General features: G+C 38.2%; 2 protein-coding genes across 3 annotated transcripts; one reads left to right on the top strand and one right to left on the bottom strand.

Annotated features, from left to right (window-relative positions):
* Positions 1-1,396: 1,396 nt before the first annotated feature.
* On the top strand, positions 1,397-15,967 carry znf710b (zinc finger protein 710b). Of its 2 annotated transcripts, none has more exons than XM_059530050.1 (5): positions 1,397-1,528; positions 9,114-10,649; positions 15,140-15,331; positions 15,409-15,580; positions 15,666-15,967. In XM_059530050.1, exons 2-5 carry the CDS (start codon positions 9,156-9,158, stop codon positions 15,842-15,844), a joined length of 2,037 nt encoding a protein of 678 aa, XP_059386033.1. In that variant the 5' UTR covers positions 1,397-1,528; positions 9,114-9,155; the 3' UTR covers positions 15,845-15,967. The 2 variants fall into 2 exon arrangements, with proteins under 2 accessions (XP_059386033.1, XP_059386032.1); XM_059530049.1 differs by lacking the exon at positions 1,397-1,528 and adding an exon at positions 6,875-8,197.
* An 861-nt stretch (positions 15,968-16,828) lies between these two features.
* wdr76 (WD repeat domain 76) lies at positions 16,829-26,589 on the bottom strand. The gene is made up of 15 exons (XM_059522491.1): positions 26,434-26,589; positions 25,689-25,817; positions 25,545-25,607; positions 25,360-25,452; positions 25,187-25,239; positions 24,896-25,007; positions 24,680-24,781; positions 24,534-24,574; positions 24,214-24,367; positions 23,079-23,234; positions 20,610-20,722; positions 20,250-20,348; positions 19,736-19,888; positions 17,887-17,940; positions 16,829-17,273 (listed from the first exon to the last, which is right to left on the bottom strand). The coding sequence occupies exons 1-15, from the start codon at positions 26,482-26,484 to the stop codon at positions 17,012-17,014; spliced, it is 1,635 nt and encodes a 544-aa protein (XP_059378474.1). The 5' UTR covers positions 26,485-26,589; the 3' UTR covers positions 16,829-17,011.
* Between the last annotated feature and the right edge of the window lie 1,286 nt (positions 26,590-27,875).

Genomic DNA, 27,875 nt, shown 5'->3' with positions numbered 1-27,875 from the left:
GCACACACACAAACACTCAAGATCTTCCAGCTTGGAGATCCGACTGGTCACAGATGTTGAGGGGACATGATGCAATGCAAAGAAACAGATCTCCATCTCAGTTTGGCAATAACTTAATGGGAATCCATCGCAGAAAAAAAAAACATGTCAATTAAACACATTATACCCTATAATTTTTGAACAAATTATAATATGAAATGTTTTGAAACACTATACAAATAATCTTGTATTGAATATAAATATTTGATATAAAAATGCATGCTTAATTGTTTGACACTATACAAAGCGTTTACAGAAAAAATCTTGTATGATAAGCTAAATGTTTGATATACAGATGCAAAACCTTCAACTCAGCCACTTATGACATTTTCCACAAGCACATGATCCACAATCATTAATGCACTTTTTATTCTTCCACTAAACCCATACTTTGTACTGTTTTACTGTCACACCTAAATCCCTGTCGAAGCATGTAATTTAGCCCATAATGGCCCACTTTGGAGCCCTGTATTACAGCACTTTCCACTTGCTCTGCTGATACAGCATTTTTTTACATGGGCCCTTTAACACCACCTGTGAAAATGGGAATAATAAGGAGATCACGACTGATAAAATTAAATTAAATTAAATTAATGCATTTAGCACATGCTTTTATGCAAAGTGACTTACAGTGCATTCAGGCTAACATTTTTTACCTAACAAATAAAGGACAATATGCAGATTTACGAGGATGCCATGCCAGCTTTATACAACAGAACCCCCACCTGCCAATCACCTTTCTTTTAGCAATAATAAATGCTTTCTCCGGGAGTTTCCCCATCCAGGTAAATGATCATCAGACTCAACCCTGCTTAGCTTCAGTGGAAAAACATGGGGGAGCTGCAGAGTGATAGGTTTTTAACTTTACTTTTAATAAACCATAGTAATTAGCGTAAACCACTCAGATTTTGTCATTGACTGACCTGAAGAAGTGATTTACTATACAGTAGATAATGACAGAGCGACCTCTTCTGTAAGTGCATGGAACTGCCAAGCCTACGCTAGAGATGCGTAAATAAGGCTTGTGAAACAACAGCGTCCTCTAACGTCCGTTATTTGATTAAGTCCTCAAATGTTTTTGTAAATTACCCAAAACAAAAGCGCACGTTGAACACAGGCTCAGAATAAATATACCGCTTTAACTTTAATGTTTATGAATTTTGGGCTTTGAAAGGCACAGCACTTCTTTATATCATATTCCTCACATTCTGTCGATTTTCTTAAATAAATATAATTGTCCGTGTTGCCAATATTTGCAATCAAATGAGGGTCCAGGCAGATATTTTGTGGCCAGGAGCTCCATCATTTACTAGTGACGGCGAGGAGGAGCCCCGGCTGTTTATTCGTTCACGTCACTCTTTCTCTCATTCCCTTCTTCCTTCCTTCCTGCCGAACACAAGAGAACCAGACCAGCAACAATTCAAACTAGAAAGCGACATTCAAATCTTCCAAAGTGTTTTCTACGTATACAACCGATTTTTGGAGCGTGGTAAGTTCGACAACGGTCCGTTCATTATTGCCATAGAAACAGAAAACAAAACCGATCGCATAGCCCACTGTCTATACCAGCGAAACTCACCGATTTCTGTCTAACTGGCCTTAAAAATAATGTGCACTCTGAACTGGATGCTGATATTTACATTTCCGCTTTTCATCTGACATCTGCATTACGATTTGCGCTCGTATTTCCGAGAGAGCGATTCAGTCTGTGGGTCATTTTATAGAGCCAAAATGTCGCCTTTTCTCTTTACTTCCACACTCTCTCGTGGTACAAACAGATGGCGTCGGGAGGGGAATGGAGGGAGTGAAAAAGAGCCGCATAAACGAATAGAGCAGGCCACACTCGCCGTCAGTTAACGTTAGCCTAGCTCACTGTATGACCGAAGCAAAACTTAAGACAGGCCCATCCTCATGCAGTCTGGATTCAAGTTTCCCTCTCTTAAGTGTCCTTTTCCAGCTCTTTACATTTCGATGGAATGTGGCTGTTGATGCTGAAGAATGTTGGCTAAGTTTTAAGTTGTAGCTAGATGGCTAGTGGATTGGGATTTGTTGTAGGCTAAGGTAACTTTACTCGTTGCCATATCCAAGATGAAAGATTGAGAGTTTGAGGTTATTGTTTTCTTTATGATCACTGTGAATGTTTGTCGACATATCGGCCCGCGGGTCAGGTGCATCATTGTCACGCATTATCTTCAGATCCGCTGATGCGCGCTGAAAGAGTGTCAGCATCACAGTTTGACCTTTTACCATCTGGATGACAGTTTGGGCATCAAGTGTTAACACTCACCTTACATTAAGCATCATGGTTAAATCTGACTTTTGAAGACGACGTTGTCCAAATATTTGTTGGTTTATATGAGTATGGAGTGAACAGTTTTGTTTAGTGATGAACCGATATGGTGGTTTTATAATGATCGGTAAAGGCCAATAACTACACCTGCTACTTAAGACCCACTCATACAACGGTAACTATAAAGCATAACGTTGTTAATAAAAAAAAAAACTAACGTTATATTAGTGTCCACACCAACGGCCAATAACGTTCTGTTCAGTTATATCTGCTGCTTAAACTGTCGAGGGAATTATGATGGGCTGTCAATGTTTTTTTGTTGTTGTTTTTCTTCAAATGGAAAAATCGTTCTGAAAGTGATTCCAACTTTGCTGTTCATCCGTGACCTTAATGGGCTGTTGTTCGCAGTGTACGATGATTGTATAGATAACAGTTAAGAAGATAACAAAGGAATTATGTTTTTGGGATCACCTTTGAACGATGTTTACACGATAGAAAACATCGACTGCCAGTCTGAATCCATCGACCAGAGCATTAAGCGTGCATGCTTAGCAGAATATTATTGTCCAATGGATAATTAAGTCACCTTTTGTTTTTATAGTTAGAATGGTGAGAACGGCGGTTTCAAAGTCTGTCAAACAGCTTTGTGCATTGATGATAATACAACACATTTGTATGTTTTAATAAAATTTGAGTAAATATGGTGAATAAGGTATATGTTGATTTTATTTATGCAATTTGGTGTACTCTCATTTGTCACCTTTTAAATGTTTAATGTAAATGGTAATAATTATGTATATATCGGCCACTGGCTGCTCTGCTATTTAGTCACTGAAAAACCCACCACTAGTTATGTTTTTGACATGTATGTGGAAATGAAGGCTGCATTCCCCAAAAGCATTGTAACCCCAAGTTGATCATACCTCCATTTGTTCAATGAGCCTACGATGTACTTAAGCTTACAATGCTTTTGGGAAGAGCAGCCCAGGTATGTCACATGGCATAACAGCTTACACAAGGTTTTTAAATCTTAGTTCTTATAAAGACAATGATGATGAGAGATGTGGGTTATCAGTTTTTTTTATAAAGCACTTAGCTACAACTTTAACTTTTTTTTAATTCTGTAAAAGCATTCAACACCTATCATAATCCTAATCAATTAACTTACATAATCAGTTTATTTTCACTCGGGTATCCGTAGATATGAATAATATTGAGGGTCCCTATTACCATTATAACCTTCACAAATCTAGTCATTCTTTATAAAAGTAGCTCTAGTCTACTTGAGAGGCATGGGACAGAGGGTAGTTCAATTCTTGCATATGCTTCTGCTTGCTTGATGTAATGCTTTATTGAAGGGGTGGCGAACTCCGGTCCTGGAGAGCCGCAGCCCTGCAGAGTTCAGCTCCAACCCTAATAAAAACTCACCTGCCTGTAGCTTCCTAGTAATTGTCCTGACCTTGATTGGCTTGTTCAGGGGTGTTTGATTAGGGTTGAAGCAAACCTTATCATGTGATATGTCTATACGCAGCATTAGGCTTGACTGGCCTAGATGGTATTGGAAACATAGTCCAATAAACGCTCTTTACCTGGGTATTACTTCAGCTACCTGCTGTACCTTTGCTGCTGTACTCTGAAAACTCTTTAAATGCAGTAAGCATCTCTCTCTGTGGCATATCAAAAATAGCTTTTGTTTGTATGTGGCCAGCATCTATATTAGTTGTACGTTTGAGACAACAAAGACAGTTGCAGAGTAAAAATAGCACATGAATGATTTATAAAACTTGAACTTAGTGATACTGAAGTGTTGATACAAGGTTTTAGTGTATGTGTTATGCAAAAGTAAAGAAGAGTTTAGTAGATAGATGAGAAGTTAAACTATGTTTTTTTTTTTGGCTTCAAAAATGCAAAGATTCTAAATTGTAACTTATTTTCCGTCTCAGGTAACTAAGTTTCCATTTAAAATAGAAAATTTTAATTTGTTCTTAGTGTATCAGCCTGTAACTCTTTGTTGTTTAAAAGTGTCATGTGATAAATGTCATGCAGGTAATGGAATTGTTTTTGAAATGTATTAAATATCACAGACTAGTACTTGAAATATTATGGTGTGTGAGGATAGACAAGTTCAGAAAACTATCTGTTTGGCACAACTTTAATCAGATTTAGAGAAGTCTGAATGGAGTTAGAAAATGTATATACAGTTTTGTCAATGATGCCGTAGTTGCTGTTTTGACATTGTAGGGAAGATATGCAACATTACATATGGGTTAGGATGCCTTATACATCAACACATTCAGGGGTGCTGCATACCAGTTCAATAATCAAAGCATTGCCCACATCTGATTTGCATCTTGTGATTGTCTTTGCTGAATATTATTAAACTTCTTTGCATATTTCATAATGTCATTTTAAGTTTTATATTCATAATGTTGCATCAGATTCCTTTGTATTTTGTTTTTGTATTACCACCAGAACATCTTACTGAGATGTGCATATCTTTCTCATAGGAGACCCTTTCAATCTTTCTCTCATTTTCTCTCTTCCTTCCCTTCCCCCAATGGGTTGAATTCTTTTTTTTCTCTTTCTTTTCACTTGTTCCCTTTAATGTCCCCAACAACACACATTTATACTGACTTAATTTTTCATATTCTGAATTTTGCTATAATTCTCTCTTTTTCTATATTTTGCCATTTTTTTCCTCTCTCTCCCCTCCCTCTCCCGTTTTCTTTATCTCCTCCCCTCTCCCTCTATTGCTCTCTCACCATTTGCTCTCTCACAATACATCCCTCCCTCCCTCTCTCTCTCTCCTCTCTCTTGTAAAGGCTTCTCTTCTCCTCCCTTATCCCTCCATTTTCTCTTCTTTCAGAATCCTTCTCTTTCTCAGCCATTTTATATGGAAGTATATCTACTAATCTTAAATCCACTAAAAATCAGTACTCACTCAATAATTGCAAATTATTGTAGCAGTAAGGTGTAATTAAATCCCACAGTTATAAATGAACTTTAATCACTTATCAACAATGGGCCCCATTCATGAAACATAAGCAGAATTAATTTGTGTGTGGATGAGTGGTTCATAAAACCGTTCTTAATATAAATTGTGACTTCATAAGAATAGCTTTGGAAGCAACGCACACTGAATTGTTCCGCTTGTTTCCATGTATGTGGGTGCATTAACCATATTTATAATCATGTATATACAGATAATTCGATTTATTCAAACTAATTAATGCAAACTGATTGGCTGTGACTATATTGCATAGCCTCTCATACCTTTTTTGCTTATTTGTTAAAATATACATCTTGTAATTAGTGCTTTTTGTTCATACCAAGTTTAAGTTGCGATGTTACACAGATCTTTTATTTAGTATTGTGTTGTACATCCAATTTCATGACTATTACATTGCATGCGTTATATAGATCACTGTTTTGTGTGTGTGTGTGTGTGTGTGTGTGTGAGAATCATTTAGACTGAACGTGTGCACACACACATGTAAAGCAATGCATCATACCAGCTTGACAGTTGGAATGGATACTCATATGTAAGACCATGAATGCACATCACATAAAGTCTACTGAGGATTACATTAAAACAGATACATACGGAACGCACATTTCTCAGTGCGCAGACCAAAAGGTCCTCGTCTGGCACAAACTCTCTCAAATGCATGTACAGTGGGGAAAATATTTATTTGATCCCCTGCTGATTTTGTAAGTTTGCCCACTTACAAAGAAATGAAGAGCGTGTAATTTTTATGGTAGGTTTATTTTAACATATTTGATCCCTAAGTTGAAACCCTTGTTGGCAAGCACAGAGGTAAGATGTTTTTTGTAGTTGGTCACCAGGTTTGCACACATCTCAGGAGGGATTTTGATCCACTCCTCTTTACAGATTCTCTCTAAATCCTTAAGGTTTCTTGGCTGTTGTATGGCAACTGAAGTTTCAGCTCCCTCCACAGATTTTCTATAGGATTGAGGTCTGGAGACTGGCTAGGCCCCTCCATGACCTTAATGTACTTCTTCTTGAGCAACTCCTTTGTTGCTTTAGAGGTATGTATTGGGTCATTGTCATGCTGGAAGACCCATCCATGACCCATCCTCATCCAGGATTTTACAGTACCTGTACATGGCTCCGTCCATTCGCCACCCTCAATGCAGTGAAGTCGTCCTGTACCCTTAGCAGGAAAACAGCCCCAAAGCATAATGTTTCGCCCTTGTGTTTGACTGTAGGGATTGTGTTCTTGAGGTCATAGTCAGCATTTCTCTTCCTCCAAACACAGTGAGTCGAGTTAATGCCAAAGAGTAAAATTTTGCTCTGATCACAGCACTTCTGTCCAAGCCTTCTCTCAATCATTTAGGTGTTCTTTGGCAAACTTTAAACGGGTCTGTACATGTGCCTTCTTGAGCAGGGGGACCTTGCAGGCGCTGAAGGATTTCAGTCCGTTGCGGCGTAGTGTGTAACCAAAGTTTTGCTTGGTGACTGTGGTCCTAACTGCCTTAAAATCATTAACAAGCTCCTCCCGTGTAGTTTGGGGCTGATCTCACCTTTCTCATGATCATCCTTACCCCATGAGGCATGATCTTGCACAAAGCTCCAGACCGAGGCCGATTGATGGTTATTTTGTATTTCTTGAATTATCACATAAACGCACCAACAGTTGTCTCCTCTCACCAAGCTTCTTGCTGATGGTCTTGTAGCCCATTCCAGCCTTGTGCAGATCTACAATCTCTTCTCTGACATCCTTTGACAGCTCTCAGGTCTTGCTCATGGTGGTGGGAGAGTTTGGAATGGAAGATACAGATTGTGTGGACAGGTGTCTTAAACACCTAATGAGCTGAACATTAGGAGTAACTTCTTAAAGTGACAGGACTAATCTGTGTTCACATGGGCACATAACCAATCTGTGGACACAGAATTCTTGCTGGTTGGTAGGGGATCAAATACTTATATCACTCAGTGCAATGCAAATCAATTTCTAACCTTTATATGATAAGGTTTTTTTCTGGATTTTTTGTTTGATATTCTCTAAACGTAAAAAAAAAAAAAAAACCTACTATACAAATGACACACCCTTCATTTCTTTGTAAGTGGGCAAACGTATAAAATCAGCAGGGGATCAAATAAATATTTTCCCCACTGTATGCCCGTTCAACCTCTGTTCTGTCAACCTGCATAGAATCTGGTGGTAAAGCGTTGATTTTAAGTTTTAGGCTACATATTGAACCTGTCACTTACTTTTTTTAATCCGCTTATGCATTTCCTTTATGTACTGTTTTTAATCAGGACTGTTTTATAGAATACGTCTTGTGTATTCCTATTTCATATACTTTTCTGCAGATTCCTTCTGTTTTTACACTCTGTCAAGTATGCCTATTCTTTGTGTGCTTTCTGTGATGTACATGTATCATATATGTTTATGGCTGAGCTCATAATCTCTTCACAGCATGAATGTTAGTGTTTTCAAACATGTTTCACAAGTGTATGAAGAGAGAATGTCTGAGTGAGACTGTTGGAGAGAGTATCAGGAATGGGGAGAGAGAGAGAGAGAGAGAGAGAGAGATATCAAGTATGAAGAAGAGGGGGAGGGAGTGAGGGAAAAGAGCACCGTGTATGTGTGTACACTTGCTTGAGCCAGAGAGAGAAAGAGAGGGGAGTGGGGGAGGGGAAAGCAGAGAGAGAGGAAAAAGAGAGCACACATACACAGAGAACAGGGAGAGAGTGCAAGAAACACATAGGAGAGAGTGTCTGTTCTGGTACAGACAACATATAATGTATGAAGGGGAGGGCAGGGGATGAATTAGAACCTGTGACTCTGCCTCAGGATGAGATCTCTCAAACACCTGAAGCCACAGACCAAGAAAAATGTGGTGAGTTCCCTTCACAAATGTTCTAATACCCTCTGAGAGCTCAGTTCAGTAGATTGTTTGTTTATTTGTGTGTGTGTTCAACTGGATCGCCCAATTGAGTAGCCAGATCAAATGGATTGGAAAATATTTTTTTATATTTCTGATTGCTTGCCTTCTTGTGTATATTTGCGGTGATTATTATATTATTTTTTGCTCAGTTTTAAAATTCATCAGCTGCTTTCTGTCTTCTTTGTCTCTCTTACACTCTAATCCTTCATATTCCCTTTAATTTTTTTTCAATCTCTATTTCATTCTCATTCTCTCTCTCTCTCTTGCTTTCACTCACTCATCCAGCCACTCTCTGCCCCTCCCGCTCCCTCTCTCTTCTTTCTTTTAACTCACTCATTCTCCCTGCTGTCTGTCTTTTTTCCTTGTCTTTTCTTCATTTTGTACCGTCTTTTCAAAGATCTTAGAAATACATTTGTTCTTAAACGCTTCACCCCAAATTTTAATTCTTATGCACTTTGGATGGGTTAAATGCAGAGCACGAATTCTGAGTATGGGTCACCATACTTTGCTGTATGTCACGTCACTTTCACTTTTTCACCCTTTTATGGTAGCATCTGAAGAGAAATAAATCACCTATTGAAAGCAGATTATTTATTTTTTTTAGGCTGGTTGATTTTGATTCTACTGTTGTATTTACATTAGACAAATATCATATTAGGTAATGAGTTAGGCCACTCAAAAGACTTTTCCAAGTTTGCAAAATGCTAATTTTCAGATGTTGGTCTGACAGGCTCTTGCTTTTAAACAAATAGAATTTGTTTCTAGCAGTAGTCGTTAACTATTATACAGGTGCCAATATGAATATTTTCTTTATTAAACTGAACTTGTAGGCCTCCTAAACTAATCCTCATGTGTTTGTGCTTTACAGGAGGAGAAGACACAGCGGCTGGTCAGATGTTACTCTGAGGCCATGCACCAGCAGATGGACGCAGGGACACAGACAGACCCTGTGGTGGTCCTGTCACTGGCCCAAGCTGCTGTGTTGGGACTCATCTCCCAGAACGAGGTATTTGGCGCCACCATCGCCCCCAACGGCTTTTACACCGGAGACCCCAAAGAATCCCCCGCTCTGCCAGGTGAGAGAATGGACTACGAGTACGCCGACCAGCTTATAGGTGCCAACGGTGACTATCTTGGTGAGAATTTGGGCGAGGAGGGGCACATGCATTCAAGCTGTGCTGAGAGGAGGTGGCAGGGGCAACCCGAAAACAGCAAACCCACTATAGGGCACCAAGACATGGCATCGCACGTTAAAGGAGAGGTCATGACTCCAGGTTTGCCCTCCTGCACTCACATGATGAACAACATGGTGCCCAGAGAAGGCATGCAAATGGTCGACCCCTCCAGCTACAGGGTCCTGCCCAAAGTCCAACCCAATAACTGCAGCTCCACCTGTGTCCGAGACCCCAAGAGTACGCATCCCGCACCCGATCCACATTTACACCCCCATTCACATGCACACAGCCACACACCTCATGAAGTACCTTCACGCAACACGGGCCACACACATGAAAAAGGAGTAGATGAGGTAACCGAGCACAGGGACAATGAGAGAAATGGCATGGTGAAGGCAGGAACCGGCGGGGAGGAAATTAGCAGCTACTTTCAGCCGAGCGAGGTCGCCTATGAAGGTGGCGAGATGGAAGGGGTTGGAGACTTCGATGAGAACAGTGAGGGGATGTTCTGGACAGAGCCAGTAGAAGGAGAGGCACCTCGCGGCCGCCGTATCGACCGACTGGATATCAACATCCAGATCAACGAGTCATACTGCGTGGACGTTGGCGAGGGCCTGAAGCGCTGGAAGTGCCGCATGTGTGAGAAGTCGTACACTTCCAAGTACAATCTGGTCACGCACATCCTGGGCCACAATGGCATCAAGCCACACGCGTGTCCACACTGCGGCAAACTCTTCAAGCAGCCCAGCCACCTACAGACTCACCTGCTGACGCATCAGGGCACACGGCCACACAAGTGCACCGTGTGCAAGAAGGGCTTCACCCAGACCAGCCACCTGAAGAGGCACATGCTGCAGCACACCGATGTTAAGCCCTACAGTTGCCGTTTTTGTCGCCGTGGTTTCGCATACCCCAGTGAACTCCGTGCTCATGAAGTAAAGCATGAACGAGGTCGCTGCCACGTTTGCTCGCAGTGCGGCATGGAGTTTCCCACCTACGCCCACCTGAAGCGTCATCAGGTGAGCCACCAAGGACCATCCACCTTCCAGTGTAGCCAATGCAACAAGTCGTTTGCTTACCGCAGCCAGCTGCAGAATCACCTGCTGAAGCACCAAACGCAGCGCTCTTTCTCCTGCAGTCAGTGTGGCCTGCAGTTTCTTCAGCTTCATCTGCTTCGCCAACACTCCCTCACACACAAGACAAACAAGCCTCAGGCCCGTGCTACCAAGGTACAGAGTTATAGTGTGCATTTGAACAACTGCGTATGTTTGCTTTGGTGAGGTCACATCCAGCGTGAATAATGACAGTCTTACAGTTACAGTAAATTCATATTTAATATCAGTAAATTATCAGCAATTGTTTAATGGTTCATATTAGATAATACTGTATTTTTTTCAGTTTACAGATTAGATTATCATCAAACAGTCATTTAAAGCAGTGTTTTTGCTAGGATTTCTGGGGCGCCTTACAGTTTATTGCATTGGGTTTACTTAGTTTCAAACTCAACCAACAATTCTAATTCATGGGTTTAACCCTTTTGTGTTGTTGGGGACGTTTTCGTCCACTAGGGGGTAAAGTTGAGTCTTATTTTGGCCACAACTTTCTCTGTGTTTGAGGTAATGGAATGATTTTTGGCGACAAATCTTATTTTGACCCATATTTTGGGAAAATGCTTTGAAATTTTTCAAAAACTCAACGGTACACTGTGGGCAAATTCACTACCCTTTCGGGATGTTCGTGGATGAAAACATCCACTAAATTAAACTGCTGTAAAAATGTATCAGATAAATATTTTTTTCAATTTTTTTGCATAAATCTATTAATCAACCTCAGTCCTGATCAAAACTACCAAATCTTTAAAAAAAAAAATCCTAGATTTTAACTTTTTTATTACCAAGTTCATAAATGATGTCACTGATTTGGGAAAAAAACACAAAATTACATATTTTCAATATAAAAAGTGATTGTGGACTGGATTTTTTTTTACCTTTTATCACAGTCTTGGGCATGTCAAAGATTAGTAAAAAGATTGGCTTTGATGCATTGTTAGTTTTTGTGTAGCATTAGATTTAAATTTTTTTCTCCCTAATTTGTTGTTGGTGGCTATTTTTGCCCCATTGACTTCCATTATAACGACATTTTTTGATTGCAAAGCCATGACACCATATAATCATGCATTCTTGATTGTTTGTGGTTTTCACTTTTGGGAAGAGGTAAAAATTTTTATTTTTACAGTTGATCACTAGGTGGGACCATTAACCCTTTAAATAGGCCTGTGCAAAAAAAGGCTTGGTTTCTGGCTTGTATATGGAGTTATATGGAGTATAACAGCAAATTATAGTGTTTGTGTGTGTGTGAGATTCTTGATTGTTGGTGGTTTTCCCTGTTGGGAAGAGGTAACATTTGTTATTTTTTACAGTTGATCACTAGGTGGGACCATTAACCCTTTAGATAGGCCTGTGCAAAAAAAGGCTTAGTTTCTGGCTTGTATGTAGTTATATGGAGTATAATAGCAAATTATAGTGTGTGTGTGTGTGTGTGTGTGATAGAGAGAGAAAGAGAAAGAGAGGGTGTGAGAGAGACCTTTGTGCACTTACCTTGATGTACAGTATCTGAAAAAATCAAAATATGCACCTCATGCTCTCAGAACTACATGGAGTAAACAATAAAAAAAGAAGTGTGTTTATGCACCTGCTTCCTTTTGATGGTGAAAAGTACAGATGGCCTATATGTGAAATGCTCCTCTTTTCTTGATGGTAAAGCCAGTTTAAAACCTCAAAATCCTGTAAAAAAATCTACTTCGCATCAAATTTATGAACATAATGTATTATGAACCAAAATGCAATACCAACTTCAAATCAGCTGCAGCTCGCTGGAGGGGTCATGCTACATAATCATTTCTAAAACTTTGGTACAAGTCAAGCATTTCTCGTGTTGCTTGCTGCTCTTCTCACCATTAAATATCCAGCAAGATGGCATGCAAGTGTTTAAATCCACGTACTTTGCTTTTGTTTAGTCTATTCGCTTGTTAAGTCTGACGTCACGTAGCAGCGCTTCCGTGTCCAAACGCTCTATCAGTTACCACGAGAAAACAACAAAAGGTGCTAATATAAACTCACAATGTGATAGAATACTAGCGAAAAAGTTATAATATTAACCTTTAACTCCATACCGAAGTACCAGATAGCCAGACAATGAAAATATAAATATAAAAAAAATATATAAAAATTATTTGTGTTTGGGATGCTGTGAGCACGGAGACTGTAGTGTATATCGTAAGTTTGAAAGCGTTCAACTTAAATTATCAATATGAATAAACAGCGCTCATAAACGGCTGCTGAGGTTATATTCTCAAGTGAAGCGAGTTGAGGCCTGGACCCGGAAACAGCGCTTCTTACGTCATCACTTAACAACCGAATACTTTCACCACCATTAAAAGGCAGCAGGTGCATAAATACACTTTTGTTTACTCCATGTAGTTCTGAGGTGTACATTGTGATTTTCTGAAATACATTAAGGTAAGTGCGCAAAGGTCTCTCTCACACACACTCTATCTCTATTTCTCACACACACACACACACACTCAATATAATATGCTGTTATACTCCATATAGCTTCATATACAAGTCAGAAACTAAGCTTTTTTTGCACAGGCCTCTAAATGGTTAATGGTCCCACCTAGTGATCAACTGTAAAAATAACAAATGTTCCCTCTTCCCAACAGGGAAAACCACCAACAATCAAGAATCTCACACACACACAAACACTATAATGTGCTGTTATACTCCATATAACTCCATATACAAGCCAGAAACTAAGCCTTTTTTTTGCACAGGCCTATCTAAAGGGTTAATGGTCCCACCTAGTGATCAACTGTAAAATTAACAAATTTTACCTCTTCCCAAAAGGGAAAACCACAAACAATCAAGAATGCATGATTTAGTGGTGCACCGAAATTTTCGGCCGAAATGGCATTATCGGTTTCGGGCCGAAATAAAAAAAACAGCCGAAAACGTAAACCGAAAATGAATGTCACCCGCCCCACCCATCCGTGCGCAAGCGCTTAGGTTTCACTCATGGTCGAGCTGTTATCACGCGTCTGCCTATCAAAGATTAAGCATGTCAAAGGGCTGTCACAATCAAAAAAAGCTTGTCACAAAAGCTGCACAATCGATCGGACCAACCAACACAAGTTTCGAAAACGAAAATAGGGAATCGATTTTAACGGCCTTCTCTCGGAGCGCGTCCAGCTCGCCACTATACGCTCGCAGCGAACGCGCGTCACACAGCAACTGCAGGTTCTGACACACACACACACACACACACACACACACACACACACACACACACACACACACAGCCTATTAGTGCATAATATCAATGTAGCCTTCAGTAATGTTTTTCATTGATGTTTTGGCAGTCCACATTGCTGACTTGTGCGTGTCTCAAGCGCCCTCTTTACGTTCGCCCTAATGCCTGTTTAGTTGTCGGTGGATTTGCCTATATTTGGCGTTGAAAAACGGATCAACGCCAAATATAGGCAATTTACTAACGATTCAATGAACACTTTGCCTATGTCTCAAAAATCGAACAGGATATTTTTTTTTACAAAAGTGACAGCCCTATACGAGAGGACACCAAAGTTGCAATATGTAGCATTTGTTCTGCAAAAATCTCCAAAATTGTGGATTTTTTTTGCACAATTTTTTAAAAACTATTTTATTTGATGAAACATAAAACTTGAAGAATAATTATTATTTATATTTATTGTTAAAAATATTTTATGTTTTGTTATGTAACTGTTAATAAAAGTTTGATTATTATATTGTGATTTTTCAATTCAGATCCATTAAATCCAAGCAATATATATATACGTTTTTAAAAGAAGCCATTTTCGGCTTCAGTTTCGGTTTTCGGCCAAGTGCATCCTAAATTTTCGGTTTCGGTGCAGAATTTTCATTTCGGTGCATCACTAGCATGATTACATGGTGTCATGGCCTTGCAGTCAAAAAATGTCATTATAATGGAAGTCAATGCGGCAAAAACAGCCACCAACAACATTAGGGAGAAAAAAATGAAATGTAATGTTGCACAAAAACTAAAAATGCATCAAAGCCAATGTTGTAACTAATCTTTGACATGCTCAAGACTGTTATAAAAAGTAAAAAAAAAAATCCAGCCACAATTACTTTTATATTGAAAATAAGTCATTTTGTGTGTTTTTTCCCCCAAATCAGTGACATCATTAATGAACTTGGCAATTAAAGAGTTAAAATCTTGGATTTTTTAAAAAACATTTGGTAGTTTTGATCAGGACTGAGGTTGATTAACAGATTTATGCAAATAAAAGTGAAAAAAAAAAAATGAATCTGATATTTTTACAGCAGTTTAATTGAGTGGATGTTTTCATCCCGAACAACTCGAAAGGGTAGTGAATTTGAACAATCCACAAGGGTTAAACTCTTTGAATTCTGTTGTCTAACATTTTTCATGGAATATCTATCTTAAATACTATACAATATAATGTTGTATATTCAGTAAAAAAATCTTCTGTAAACGACTTCATTTTAGCAGATTATCTATGTAGTATAGCATTTCAGCCAATAACATACAATTTGATAGACATGCTAATGGTTTACACTAATTATCTACTGCCGACTAAAAATTCTAATTAATTTATATAAATAAAAATTGTTTGTGCTTGTTTGTTTTTTACCAGGGAACAAAGGGGTTTAAGTGTGATGTATGTGCCCGAGAGTTTACATTGTCTGCAAACCTGAAGAGGCACATGTTAATCCACGCCAGCATCCGGCCGTTCCAGTGTCATGTGTGCTTCAAATCTTTTGTCCAGAAACAGACCCTTAAAACGCACATGATCGTACACCTGCCTGTGAAACCCTTCAAGTGCAAGGTAAAACTTCAAACACTTTTCACACATCTCACTTTCACCATCAGGGTGGTAAATCTCTTTTAAATTGTTTTCAACAGGTGTGCGGAAAGTCATTTAACCGAATGTACAACCTTCTGGGCCATATGCACCTCCATGCAGGCAGTAAACCCTTCAAGTGTGCATACTGCTCGAGTAAATTTAACCTCAAGGGAAATCTTAGCAGGCACATGAAGGTCAAACATGGCATGGATGTCTCTCCAGATGGGCAAGGTGAGTTAATTGATATCCTCTAATGTGACTGTAAAAGCTTTTAATTGTCTATCTTTTATTAATTAATTTAAAAAAAATTATACAGATGTCCCACCTGACATGGAGCCCCATGAGGAGTATGAGGACGAGAACTTCAATTTTACAGCACCAGAGAACATGGAAAATAATGATGCGCCAAACTTAACTAAGCTCTCTGAAGTGGCCATCCAGGAACTTGACTATTATAACTTTGGGAAGGATGTGGGAAACTACAGTACAGCCTAAAAAACTGTTTGAATTTAAGTCCAGCTGAATAAATAAAGCAACAAATGGCTTGTGCTGGCACTTGTTAACCATGAGTTGACTGATGTTCCTCAATGAGAACCACAGCTCACTTTTTTGCAGTTGTTAATGAGCAAATAGTTGGGAGGCCATCATGACCTCCTGGGGTTGATCTCATGGGGTAGGGCACTCCAGATCTGTCTCTATTGAAACGGACCGATAGTTTTGCAGAGTCCTTTGACTCCTTCCAGTTCAAACAAACATTGATAAGGTTTTGTTAGTATGTTTGTGAATCACATCACACGCCATCACCAATATACTGTATAATTTTGGTTGGGAATATGGGAATAGCAGGTGCATGCAGCCTTGTGGCCTTCATTGGTTTGGTACCTCAAAGCAACTTATTTTAATTCACACAGCCTTCACTTACTGTATCTCTTAGGTAAAAAAACAAACATGTAAGGCCCATGTAAATGGTTGGATATCTGCTTGAGATAGGCTTGTTTGTGCCTGGGCCCGGTGTAAGCTATTGCTCTTTGTCTGGTACAGGCCCATATGCTGCTCATTCCTGAGCACCACTACTGTTGCCAGAACTAAACTTCATCTAAAGTTTGGATTAACAACCTCTGAGTGGAGAATTACTGTTCCGTTCTATTGATTTGCTGTCTATTTTGCACTTTGAAAAAGCCAATTAATTACTTTTGATGAGCCCACTTCATCACTGACTGTTTGAGTTCTGGTATAATTAAAATAGATATTAAGTTGAATAAACTTGTTTTTGGAAGTTATTTTTTGTAAGTATTTGAACTGAAATGAATAATTGAATGGACAATGTACTCAACTGACTTAGATTAGACTATAAACTTGGTTTGATAAGTGAATTTAGCATGAGCATGTTATAAAAACAGATACAAATCAAAGATCTAGGTCCAGTTACTGTATCGTCAAGTGGAATTATTTGAAAGAAAACATATGACTAAGATAAGATTATTCAAGAGTTTATATTTTCTTTAATATTACATATTTAATGTTACAGGAACAAAACAGAAAAAAACAGCATATTTTATAAAAATCATTCAAGCAAACGCTGATGTGTGTACAAAAAAGGAAGCAGGAAACAAACACAAATCAAATCAACAAACAGATAAAGAATTTTATATTTTCTAGTTTCTAGAAATGGTCAGTAAATATGTGCAGCCTCCCACTTGAATTGCCTCCAAGCAGAGTGTTCCTGCTTGGGTGGAATGCCGTGATGGAGCACACTGTGGTCAGGTGGTCCATGTTTCGAAAAGTGTGAAGGCAGCGACCGCTCTCGTGATATACCTGAATTCGGCGAGGCCTGTCCACGCTGCCAATCACAAAACAGTCCTGCTGCTTGGGGTCCCATACTGCACTTAGCTTGGACAACCACCGACCCGTCTGCATGTTGTGCCTACATAGAACATATTTAGCATGCTGTCACAATGGGCACCTCAAATAAAAGTAATTGGACAAAAATGGCTTAAAAACTTTTGGAAAAGGCCAGATGTGTGTTTGCATAAATTCAACATCATGGCATCCGTTTTCAACTGCCTTGTGGGGCATCGTTTTACTTTTGTTTGACCATTTTGCAGCTATTTTCGCATCAAATTATTCTTTTGATTTATAAACAGGTCTGTATCATAATGTTTGTAAATATACATCACTGTTCAAAAGTTTGGAGTAGGCAAGATTTCTGCTCTTATGTTCACCAAGTCAAAAATTCTATTAAAACAGTAATATTGTGAAATAGCAGTATAACTTTTTTTTATTTTTTATATATATTTTAAAACTGATGTTATTCTTGCGGGGGCAGAGCTGAAATTTCAGCAGCCATTAAATTAGTCTTCAGCAACCAATGATCTTGATTTACTCAAGATACATTTCTTATTATGCTGAAAACAGTTGCTGCATATTTTTGTGGACGGGTACTTTTTTTCAAGATTATTTGATCAATGAAAACTTCAAAAGAACTGATGATTGTCATGATAGAGAATTTGTACACATATGATAACACCCATACTTACGTAATTGATTTTAGGACAGGAGATCTACCATTAATTAGGGAAGTGTCAAACACCCTAAAAACAGAACCACAAAGAGGCTAATAAAACATTTGTAATACAAATTATAATGCATTTTCAATTCTTTAGGCTCTAGAATCTCTGCAACCCTACAGAGAATAAGCGGTTTGGAAAATGGATTGCATTTCCAATTCTTGTAAGACAATGGAAGAAAACTTTATAACTTTTTAGTAGCTAAAAACAACAAAAAGAAAAATATGGCCATTTCCATGATGCTCTGGCACCCTCTACTGGTACATTTGCAAGAGAATGGAGTGGCCAAATGTTTTGAGAATTACATAAATATTGGAAATTGGAAAAGTTGCTGCTTAAGTTTTTATAATAGCAATTTGCATATACTCCAGAATGTTATGAAGAGTGATCAGATGAATTGCATAGTCCTTCTTTGCCATGAAAATTAACTTAATCCCAAACAAAACCTTTCCACTGCATTTCATTGCTGTCATTAAAGGACCTGCTGAGATCATTTCAGTAATCGTCTTGTTAACTCAGGTGAGAATGTTGACAAGCACAAGGCTGGAGATCATTATGTCAGGCTGATTGGGTTAGAATGGCAGACTTGACATGTCAAAAGGAGGGTGATGCTTGAAATCATTGTTCTTCCATTGTTAACCATGGTGACCTGCAAAGAAACACGTGCAGCCATCATTGCGTGCAGCCATCATTGCGTTGCATAAAAATGGCACAAGGAAAGAGGTTCAATTCTTGTAAAGAAGGCTTCAGGGCGTCCAAGAAAGTCCAGCAAGCGCCAGGATCGTCTCCTAAAGAGGATTCAGCTGCGGGAGCGGAGTGCCACCAGTGCAGAGCTTGCTTAGGAATGGCAGCAGGCAGGTGTGAGCGCATCTGCACGCACAGTGAGGCGAACACTTTTGGAAGATGGCCTGGTGTCAAGAAGGGCAGCAAAGAAGCCACTTCTCTCCAAAAAAAACATCAGAGACAGATTGATCTTCTGCAGAAAGTAGAGGACTGAGGACTGGGGCAAAGTCATATTCTCCGATGAAGCCCCTTTCCGATTGTTTGGGGCATCTGGAAAAAGGCTTGTCCGAAGAAGAAAAGGTGAGCGCTACCATCAGTCCTGTGTCATGCCAACAGTAAAGCATCCTGACACCATTCATGTGTGGGGTTGCTTCTCATCCAAGGGAGTGGGCTCACTCACAATTCTGCCCAAAAACACAGCCATGAATAAAGAATGGTACTAAAACACCCTCCAACAGCAACTTCTTCCAACAATCCAACAACAGTTTGGTGAAGAACAAAGCATTTTCCAGCACGATGGAGCACCGTGCCACCAGGCAAAAGTGATAACTAAGTGGCTCGGGGACCAGAATGTTTTTTAATTTTGGGTCCATGGCCTGGAAACTCCCCAGATCTTAATCCCATTGAGAACTTGTGGTCAATCCTCAAGAGGCGGGTGGACAAACAAAAACCCACTAATTCTGACAAACTCCAAGAAGTGATTATGAAAGAATGGGTTGCTATCAGTCAGGATTTGGCCCAGAAGTTGATTGAGAGCATGCCCAGTCGAATTGCAGAGGTCCTGAAAAAGAAGGGCCAACATTGCAAATACTGACTCTTTGCATAAATGTCATGTAATTGTCGATAAAACCTTTGAAACGTATGAAGTGCTTGTAATTATATTTCAGTACATCACAGAAACAACTTAAAAAACAAAGATCTAAAAGCAGTTTAGCAGCAAACTTTTTGAAAACTAATATTTATGTAATTCTCAAAACTTTTGGCCACGACTGTAGATTCAGCATAAGCACTTCTAGCACTTGTGACCTCTGAGCACCTGATCGTGTTGTCCATACAAGTGGTCAGAACTCTGTTCCCTGTGAGTGGGGAGAAAAAGGCACTGGAGACACTGCGGCTGTGACCGTTGAGTTCACCAACTGCTAGATTGTTTGTTCTTTTCAGATGGCGCAAGTCATATGTGTTTACAAATCTAGAAAAAGAAAGAAAATAAACAATATGCTTCAGTCTGCAGGGTATGTAATCATTAGCTGTGTTTCCATCCACCTATTTTTATGTGCATTTAGGAATATCGCATAAAAAACACTGGAATGAAATTCGAAGATATGGATAAATTCTAAAAATGTGTATAACAAACATTTGAGTAAGATAACATTTTTATACGATAAGAAAAAAATTTGCATAAACTATGATGGAAACACATTTACCAAATAATTCCTCCTTGAGCATCTTTAGATGGAAACAGAGCTATTTACTCAGCAACTTCAATATTGATAATTATTTGGTGAAAATGAACCTTTTCAACCAGCATTATTCTAGTAAAGAAGTGTTACCTGCTCTCTGCCACTACAAAGTAGTGCTGTTGCACAGGATGGACATGAACACAGCGCAGAGGATTTGCAGCCATAGTATACAGAGATTCATTTATTTTCCTGCAATCACATGGCTTCTTTATTATTTATGATGTAAATATATATGAAGTGTTGATTTGCAAAAACAGATAACTGTTAGCTTTTAACAGTTTTCAAAAACATGTTTTTTCATTGTGCATTCCATTTAATCTCAATCAAACTGCAGTTGGGTTATTTTGATTAGGTAAAAAATAACTAACAAAAACAGCTAACTTACATAATTTTAGAAAATCTGTTTTTGCAATATATATATATTTAAATATATAGATATTTTGGTCTTACTCAGTTCTACGGTCAACGACGGCAACATCCCCATTCCATTCACAAAGTAATAAAGTGGAGCAGTCAGTTGACAAAAAGTCAAAACTTTTCAGGCCAGAGGATGAGCGATACACCTGAGTAAAAAACAGAGGTGTTATTTGTAAAATGAGTTGAAGGTTGTACATCCGAAAGTTGGCACCAAGAAATGGAACTGGGATTTACTAGTAATGCAACAACTTCGTTTTTACAAGGATTCCAATATTTCCAAAAATACTAATTCTACTACAGATATTTCCAAAAATTGAGATATTTTGTCACTTCTCTATTTTTCATTCTTATTACCAATATGTATTTTTTATAATTTTTTTATGTTTTTGAAAAAAATCTCTCGCTCACCAAGTGCTCAGGAAACATTTCTTATTATAAAATATAAATGTTGCTGTTTAAAATTTTTGTGGAAACAGCAATACGTTTTTCAGGATTCTATGATGAAAAGAAAATTAACAAAAAAACCTGCATTTATTTGTAATATAAATCTTTTGTAAAATGCATTTACTGCAATTTTTTGATTTGACATTGTAAAGCATTCTTGCTAAATTAAATTATCAGTAAAAAAATTAACAATAAAAAAAAAGGTACAAGTACAATAAAAAATACTAAACCCAAACTATTGAACTGTTGTGTATATTCAAAGGCAATTTAAAAGTTTCAGTTAGATAAAACCAACTGATCTTTAAATGTCCTTGTTCAAATTGAACTGACATTAATCAGACGTGCAACATGTATTTAATCCTTCAAAACCTCAGTCACACTTTTTCATGTACAGTCGTGGCCAAAAGTTTTGAGAATTACATAAATATTGGAAATTGGAAAAGTTGCTGCTTAAGTTTTTATAATAGCAATTTGCATATACTCCAGAATGTTATGAAGAGTGATCAGATGAATTGCATAGTCCTTCTTTGCCATAAAAAATTAACTTAATCCCAAAAAAACCTTTCCACTGCATTTCATTGCGGTCATTAAAGGACCTGCTGAGATCATTTCAGTAATCGTCTTGTTAACTCAGGTGAGAATGTTGACAAGCACAAGGCTGGAGATCATTATGTCAGGCTGATTGGGTTAGAATGGCAGACTTGACATGTTAAAAGGAGGGTGATGCTTGAAATCATTGTTCTTCCATTGTTAACCATGGTGACCTGCAAAGAAACGCGTGCAGCCATCAATGATTGCGTTGCATAAAAATGGCTTCACAGGCAAGGATATTGTGGCTACTAAGATTGCACCTAAATCAACAATTTATAGATCATCAAGAACTTCAAGGAAAGAGGTTCAATTCTTGTAAAGAAGGCTTCAGGGCGTCCAAGAAAGTCCAGCAAGCGCCAGGATCGTCTCCTAAAGAGGATTCAGCTGCGGGATCGGAGTGCCACCAGTGCAGAGCTGGCTTAGGAATGGCATCAGGCAGGTGTGAGCGCATCTGCACGCACAGTGAGGTGAAAACTTTTGGAAGATGGCCTGGTGTCAAGAAGGGCAGCAAAGAAGCCACTTCTCTCCACAAAAACATCAGGGACAGATTGATCTTCTGCAGAAAGTATAGTGAATGGACTGCTGAGGACTGGGGTAAAGTCATATTCTCAGATGAAGCCCCTTTCCGATTGTTTGGGGCATCTGGAAAAAGGCTTGTCCGGAGAAGAAAAGGGGAGCGCTACCATCAGTCCTGTGTCATGCCAACAGTAAAGCATCCTGACACCATTCATGTGTGGGGTTGCTTCTCATCCAAGGGAGTGGGCTCACTCACAATTCTGCCCAAAAACACAGGCATGAATAAAGAATGGTACCAAAACACCCTCCAACAGCAACTTCTTCCAACAATCCAACAACAGTTTGGTGAAGACCAATGCATTTTCCAGCACCGTGCCATAAGGCAAAAGTGATAACTAAGTGGCTCGGGGACCAGAATGTTGAAATTTTGGGTCCATTGCCTGGAAACTCCCCAGATCTTAATCCCATTGAGAACTTGTGGTCAATCCTCAAGAGGCGGGTTGACAAACAAAAACCCACTAATTCTGACAAACTCCAAGAAGTGATTATGAAAGAATGGGTTGCTATCAGTCAGGATTTGGCCCAGAAGTTGATTGAGAGCATGCCCAGTCGAATTGCAGAGGTCCTGAAAAAGAAGGGCCAACACTGCAAATACTGACTCTGCATAAATGTCATGTAATTGTCGATAAAAGCCTTTGAAACGTATAAAGTGCTTGTAATTATTTTTCAGTACATCACAGAAACAACTGAAACAAAGATCTAAAAGCAGTTTAGCAGCAAACCTTTTGAAAACTAATATTTATGTAATTCTCAAAACTTTTGGCCACGACTGTATATGTGGATAGGAAGACTAGCTTCACCATGTAAAAAGCTGCTCAATTTAAATTATGACATTAGGAAATGAGTACATAAGTCTTATCACACAATAAACATGTATGGCCAATGTTTCACCTCATCAAACACTGCTTTCTCCAGATCCATGCTGCGTGCAGAGCCATCATAGCTCACTGTGATGAGGTTGCAAGGGTGAGATGAGAAGGCCATGCTGGTAATTGCACGAGAATGAGGTTCAAAGTAGATTACACCATCATTGCCCCAACTAGCATCCTGGGGGAAACACAGTCAAAGGGTTAGTTCACTCAAAAATGAAAATTGGCTTGTGTTTTACTCACCCTATCATCTTCTTTCAGATGAATCCAGTCAGAGTTATATTAAAAATTGTCCTGGCTATTCCAAGCTCTATCATTGCAGTCAGCCGGTGTTGCAGTTGAACAGTCCACAAGTCATCAAATAAAACATGTGCATTCACAATAAATATGTACCTCACAGGGCTCTTGGGGGTGAATAAAGGCCTCCTGCAGCAATGTCGTAGTACGTCGGTGTTGCGTGATTAGTGACAAACGCGAATAGAGAACAAAACAAAATGCCGGTCATGAATTAGAAGCACAAACTGAGGATTTGCTAAGAAAAATGTCGGAGGATTTTGATATAAATCAAGAGGAGACTGGTTTTCCTTTGCTAATGTAAGGAAACTTTGCTTCCTTTGCTCCTATAAACAAACTCGCGAGACTAGCATATCTCAGAGGCACGCGATGCACATACAGTACATGCAGCGTCATCGCGCATGACAGATAACTGAAGTGAGAGAAAAGTGTTTATTACGTTTGAAATATAGATCTTTTTCTTACAAAAACACATGGATTTGATACAGGAGGCATTTATTTACTCCCTGGATCCATGTGAAGCACGTTTTATTATGGATGTGCGTGCTTTTATTTGACGACTTCTGGATTGTTCAATTACAACACCCGCTGACTGCAATGATAGAGCTTGGAATAGCCAGGATAATTGTTTATATAACTCCGACTGGATTCACCTGAAAGAAGAAAGTCATATACACTTAGGATGCTTCAAGGGTGAGTAAAACACAAGCCAATTTTAATTTTTAAATGAACTAACTCTTTAACATTGTACAATATTGCAAGCAAATCTGAGAAAATCTGGAATAGCCACTAGTCACTTTATCACATTGCCACTTTCAACTTTCACAAACATCTCTCTTTTTTTATCACAACAGTTATCTCACCGGCTTCCAGAGCCCCAGGTGGCCCGACTTGTCTCCTGCTGCCATAAGCAAGTTGGAAGAGGTGGGATGAAAAGCCGCTGAACAGATCCGATCTTTCACAACTTTCACCACCCAGCTGTCATTGATAGATAATTTCTGCAGCATTTGTTGGTACCTGACAACAAATTTGTTGACACATTACATGCAATATATGACGTTCTCATTATGCAAGTGAGGAAAATGGCTACTAATTAGTACAAAATGAAACCTTATCTGAAACTGATACAAGAGACACCAAAATGATGTATAGGTAAACACTCTCTTTATGACACGTTACTCACGATATCAAATCTGATGTTCCCGTTACTTTTTTTAATGGGACCTATAGAAGACATCATACAGATTCAAGTTTTTTGGAATATAACAAACTTCTTAAAAAAAAAAAAAATACAGGATGCTACATGTTTTTGTGCATGTAAATATTGACCTCATTCCAGAGTTTTACCAAATCTTCTGGCAACCTGACATGCTGATCCATGTTGATTGGATCGAGTGGTATGGGTCCTGGGTTTTTTTGGGGGTTTTCTTCCTAAAGAAAGACACATTTGTTTAATTTCAGATTAAACCATTTCATAGTGTTTCATCAAAATTGTGTTTAAGTTTAACATTAAACACTATAGATGCATTGCAGTCAGTGACTTACAGGCTCTCTGGCTGCATAAGAGGTTGTGTCTAGAGTAAGGGTGGTCCGAGGACCCTTATTCTGTAACCGTAGTGACTTGCGAACAGGGAGCATCTCTGTTTCTGTCTTTTCCCTACAATAATTTACTTTCTTTAGTTAGTGAGATGGTGGGGTGTTTGACCTTTGACCTTAAAATATCAGCAATATATCTGCTACTGTATTTACGCTATAATATTTAAATATATATTCCTTATTTATTTATTGCAGACATTTTCACTTGTGCCATTTTGAATAGTTCCTATTTAAAGATACCTTTTCAGGCCTTTCTGAGTAGGTTTCGACTTGGGTCTCAGAGCTTCAGAAATCTGCGAATAAGTACAAATTATGATCATAAGGTCAAGCAAGTTTAATTTGGAAAAACAGCTGAAGGTCCAAAACAAACATAATCTAAAAAATGACTCCACTGCCTCGCTACAAAGTTTTACCTCAGGTAAATTCAGGGAATTGAGGAAGGCCTGGTTCTGTCTGATATTCTCCAGTCGCTCCAGCTCATATTTAGACAAACCCTCACGGTAACCCTGTTTAAAAAAAAAAAGAGCTGGATTCTGCCTTTCAGGTGGAACGTTTTTTAGGGAACATTTTGAGGTGATGATGCAGTGTTTATACTTACTGGAAGAGATTCCTTATTATTTACTTCTGCCTCTTCAATATCTTCTTCCTCATTGTCATTTGTCTAAAGGTGACATGTAATAGTTAATATACAGGCGTATAAATATAGTTATAGCTCAAATGTTCCATAAGAGACGTCTTTCACCTCAGAGTTAAATGTCAGACATTTTGGGGATAAAATTTGGTTCTTTTCTTGGTTTTGTTTTTCTCGGATTCTCCGGGATGTCCGACGCACGGGCCCGTCCATTCCTGGATCATGAAGCGGTGTCCTCTCCTAAAAATGACAAGTTTTAGATTAAAAAAAATAATAATAATTTTACAGTTGAACGACCCGCAGTGTTTCTGAGCGCTGTGTCCGAGAGGGTCTCTAATCACTGCTTTAATTGCAAGAGTGATTTACTATTATAGAATACTTCATACTTTAACGATAAAACATACAAACACTACATTACTGACCGAATCGGTTTCCTTCGACGGTTAACGTTACAGTGATTGATTTTATTTTCTTTCAAAAATAAAGTTTTTCGATGTTGTTCTGTGCCCCAATATTGAATCCAAAGAGCAGGTATAAAGCAGTTTTAATATTATCATCTCTTCGTCAGGAGAGACAACATTCAGTTTAAGCTGGAGATACTTAACGTTAGTAGTAATTATGTCTGTTTCATAGTGAACCTAAACAAGTTAAACAAGCGTAAAGTGTTAAATCCATATGCGTGAATCACTTCAAATGCATGCACTATACTATACAGGGCGATAAACTGTCATAAAATATATGTTCACAAACATGTTTGTGCGGATCATGTCGAGGTACTTAACTAGTTATGAACACGTGTTGTATTTTTATTAAGTGTGGAAGTGAGAAACGTGAGAAGTGAGAACCTCGAGCTCACCTGTAAAAGTTGTATCGTCTTTAAACTTAAATCAATTTTATTTTCATCCATGTCTATGCAGGTGAGTTTATTCAACTCACTTCCTTTGAAAACAAGCTGTTATGAAAACCAGTCCCGCGTTACTGATCCGTTTTTTAACTGCCCCCGCCCCTTTTGTTATGACACTAAAAAGGTGGAAGTTGATTTGCTAATCTCTGAAGACCTTGTTTAATATTCATTATTTGGGAGGTGTTTTAATGTGCACTCGTGATGTTTCATGTTTGGGCGATAATAATGTAACCCTTTGGTCATTTACCAGTGCACGTGACGTACACTAATTAAAGGAACACGTCGATTAAGCTTTAAATGTAATTCATTTGTAACTTAAAGCTATTTTAGACGAATCAATTGTTCATTATGTAAATATTATTTAATTCTGTTTAACATAATTAGAACTGAAACACTTCTAAAGTTTTATTAACCCTTATTTCTTCTGTATCATGGTGATAGACATTTAAAAAGCTTCCTGAGAAAAAGGGGCCCTTCAAATAAGCCAACTCAGACACTGAATATTTGAATGATTTTAATCATAAAGTACTCATAAATACTAAATACTATAATTTTAATATATTTAATAAATAAGGAAATGCATATAAACATAAAATTAAAGGTAATTATCTGTCTAAAAAGTAAACTTCTCGCCAAACCCAAAAGTATTCCTGTTGCATTCAGAAATCGATATTATCACGCTGCTTCTGTATGAACCTATTCCAGGAAAGTGTCCCTCTAGTGGCTGAGAAGTTCAAGAGTATAAATAAAACGCAGGAAAGTTCTGGCCTACCAGACAACATAAGCAAATGCATATTAAGGTATTCCCTGTATAAATACAATTACATTTGAAGAGATATATAAGGCAGAAAATAATCTTATATCACAAAAACCCAATTTTGTGTTAACCTCAAAAATGTTATCTGAAGATCATCTTGTGGCCTTTTAGTTTTAATGGTAAATTTATTATAAATGTTTGTGTTTTAATTAATTTCATAAGTAATATAGTGAACTAAATATTAAAATTTTAGGAGTAGCTTAACTGCTTTAAACTGTGACTACTTTAATTGTAGTTGCCCCAACACTGTTGGCAAAACTTTTATCTGTCAACAACAGAAGTAATCAAAAATGAGTTGCTTTTAGCTTGCCTTTGCCTGAAAATGAGAAGTTCTCAATAATATTTCTTAAAAATAAACTAAAATTAAATGTAAATACTATTAAAACTTGAATTAAGACCCAGGAAAGAAAAAAAAGTGATACATTCAGCTAAATAAATAAATAAAATAAATTAAATATTTTTTATACTTTATACTTTATATTTTATATTTTATATACTTTGCTTTTTGCAAGTAAAGAATCTGTAGCATTTTTATTTATTTATTTATTTTTTGTTACAAATTCTCATGTTTCATTTA

The sequence above is a fragment of the Carassius carassius genome, chromosome 3, assembly GCF_963082965.1.
Source record: "Carassius carassius chromosome 3, fCarCar2.1, whole genome shotgun sequence".
Classification (NCBI taxonomy): domain Eukaryota; kingdom Metazoa; phylum Chordata; class Actinopteri; order Cypriniformes; family Cyprinidae; genus Carassius; species Carassius carassius.
Note: the sequence above shows the minus strand (reverse complement) of the source record. Positions and strands in the feature narration are given on the sequence as shown.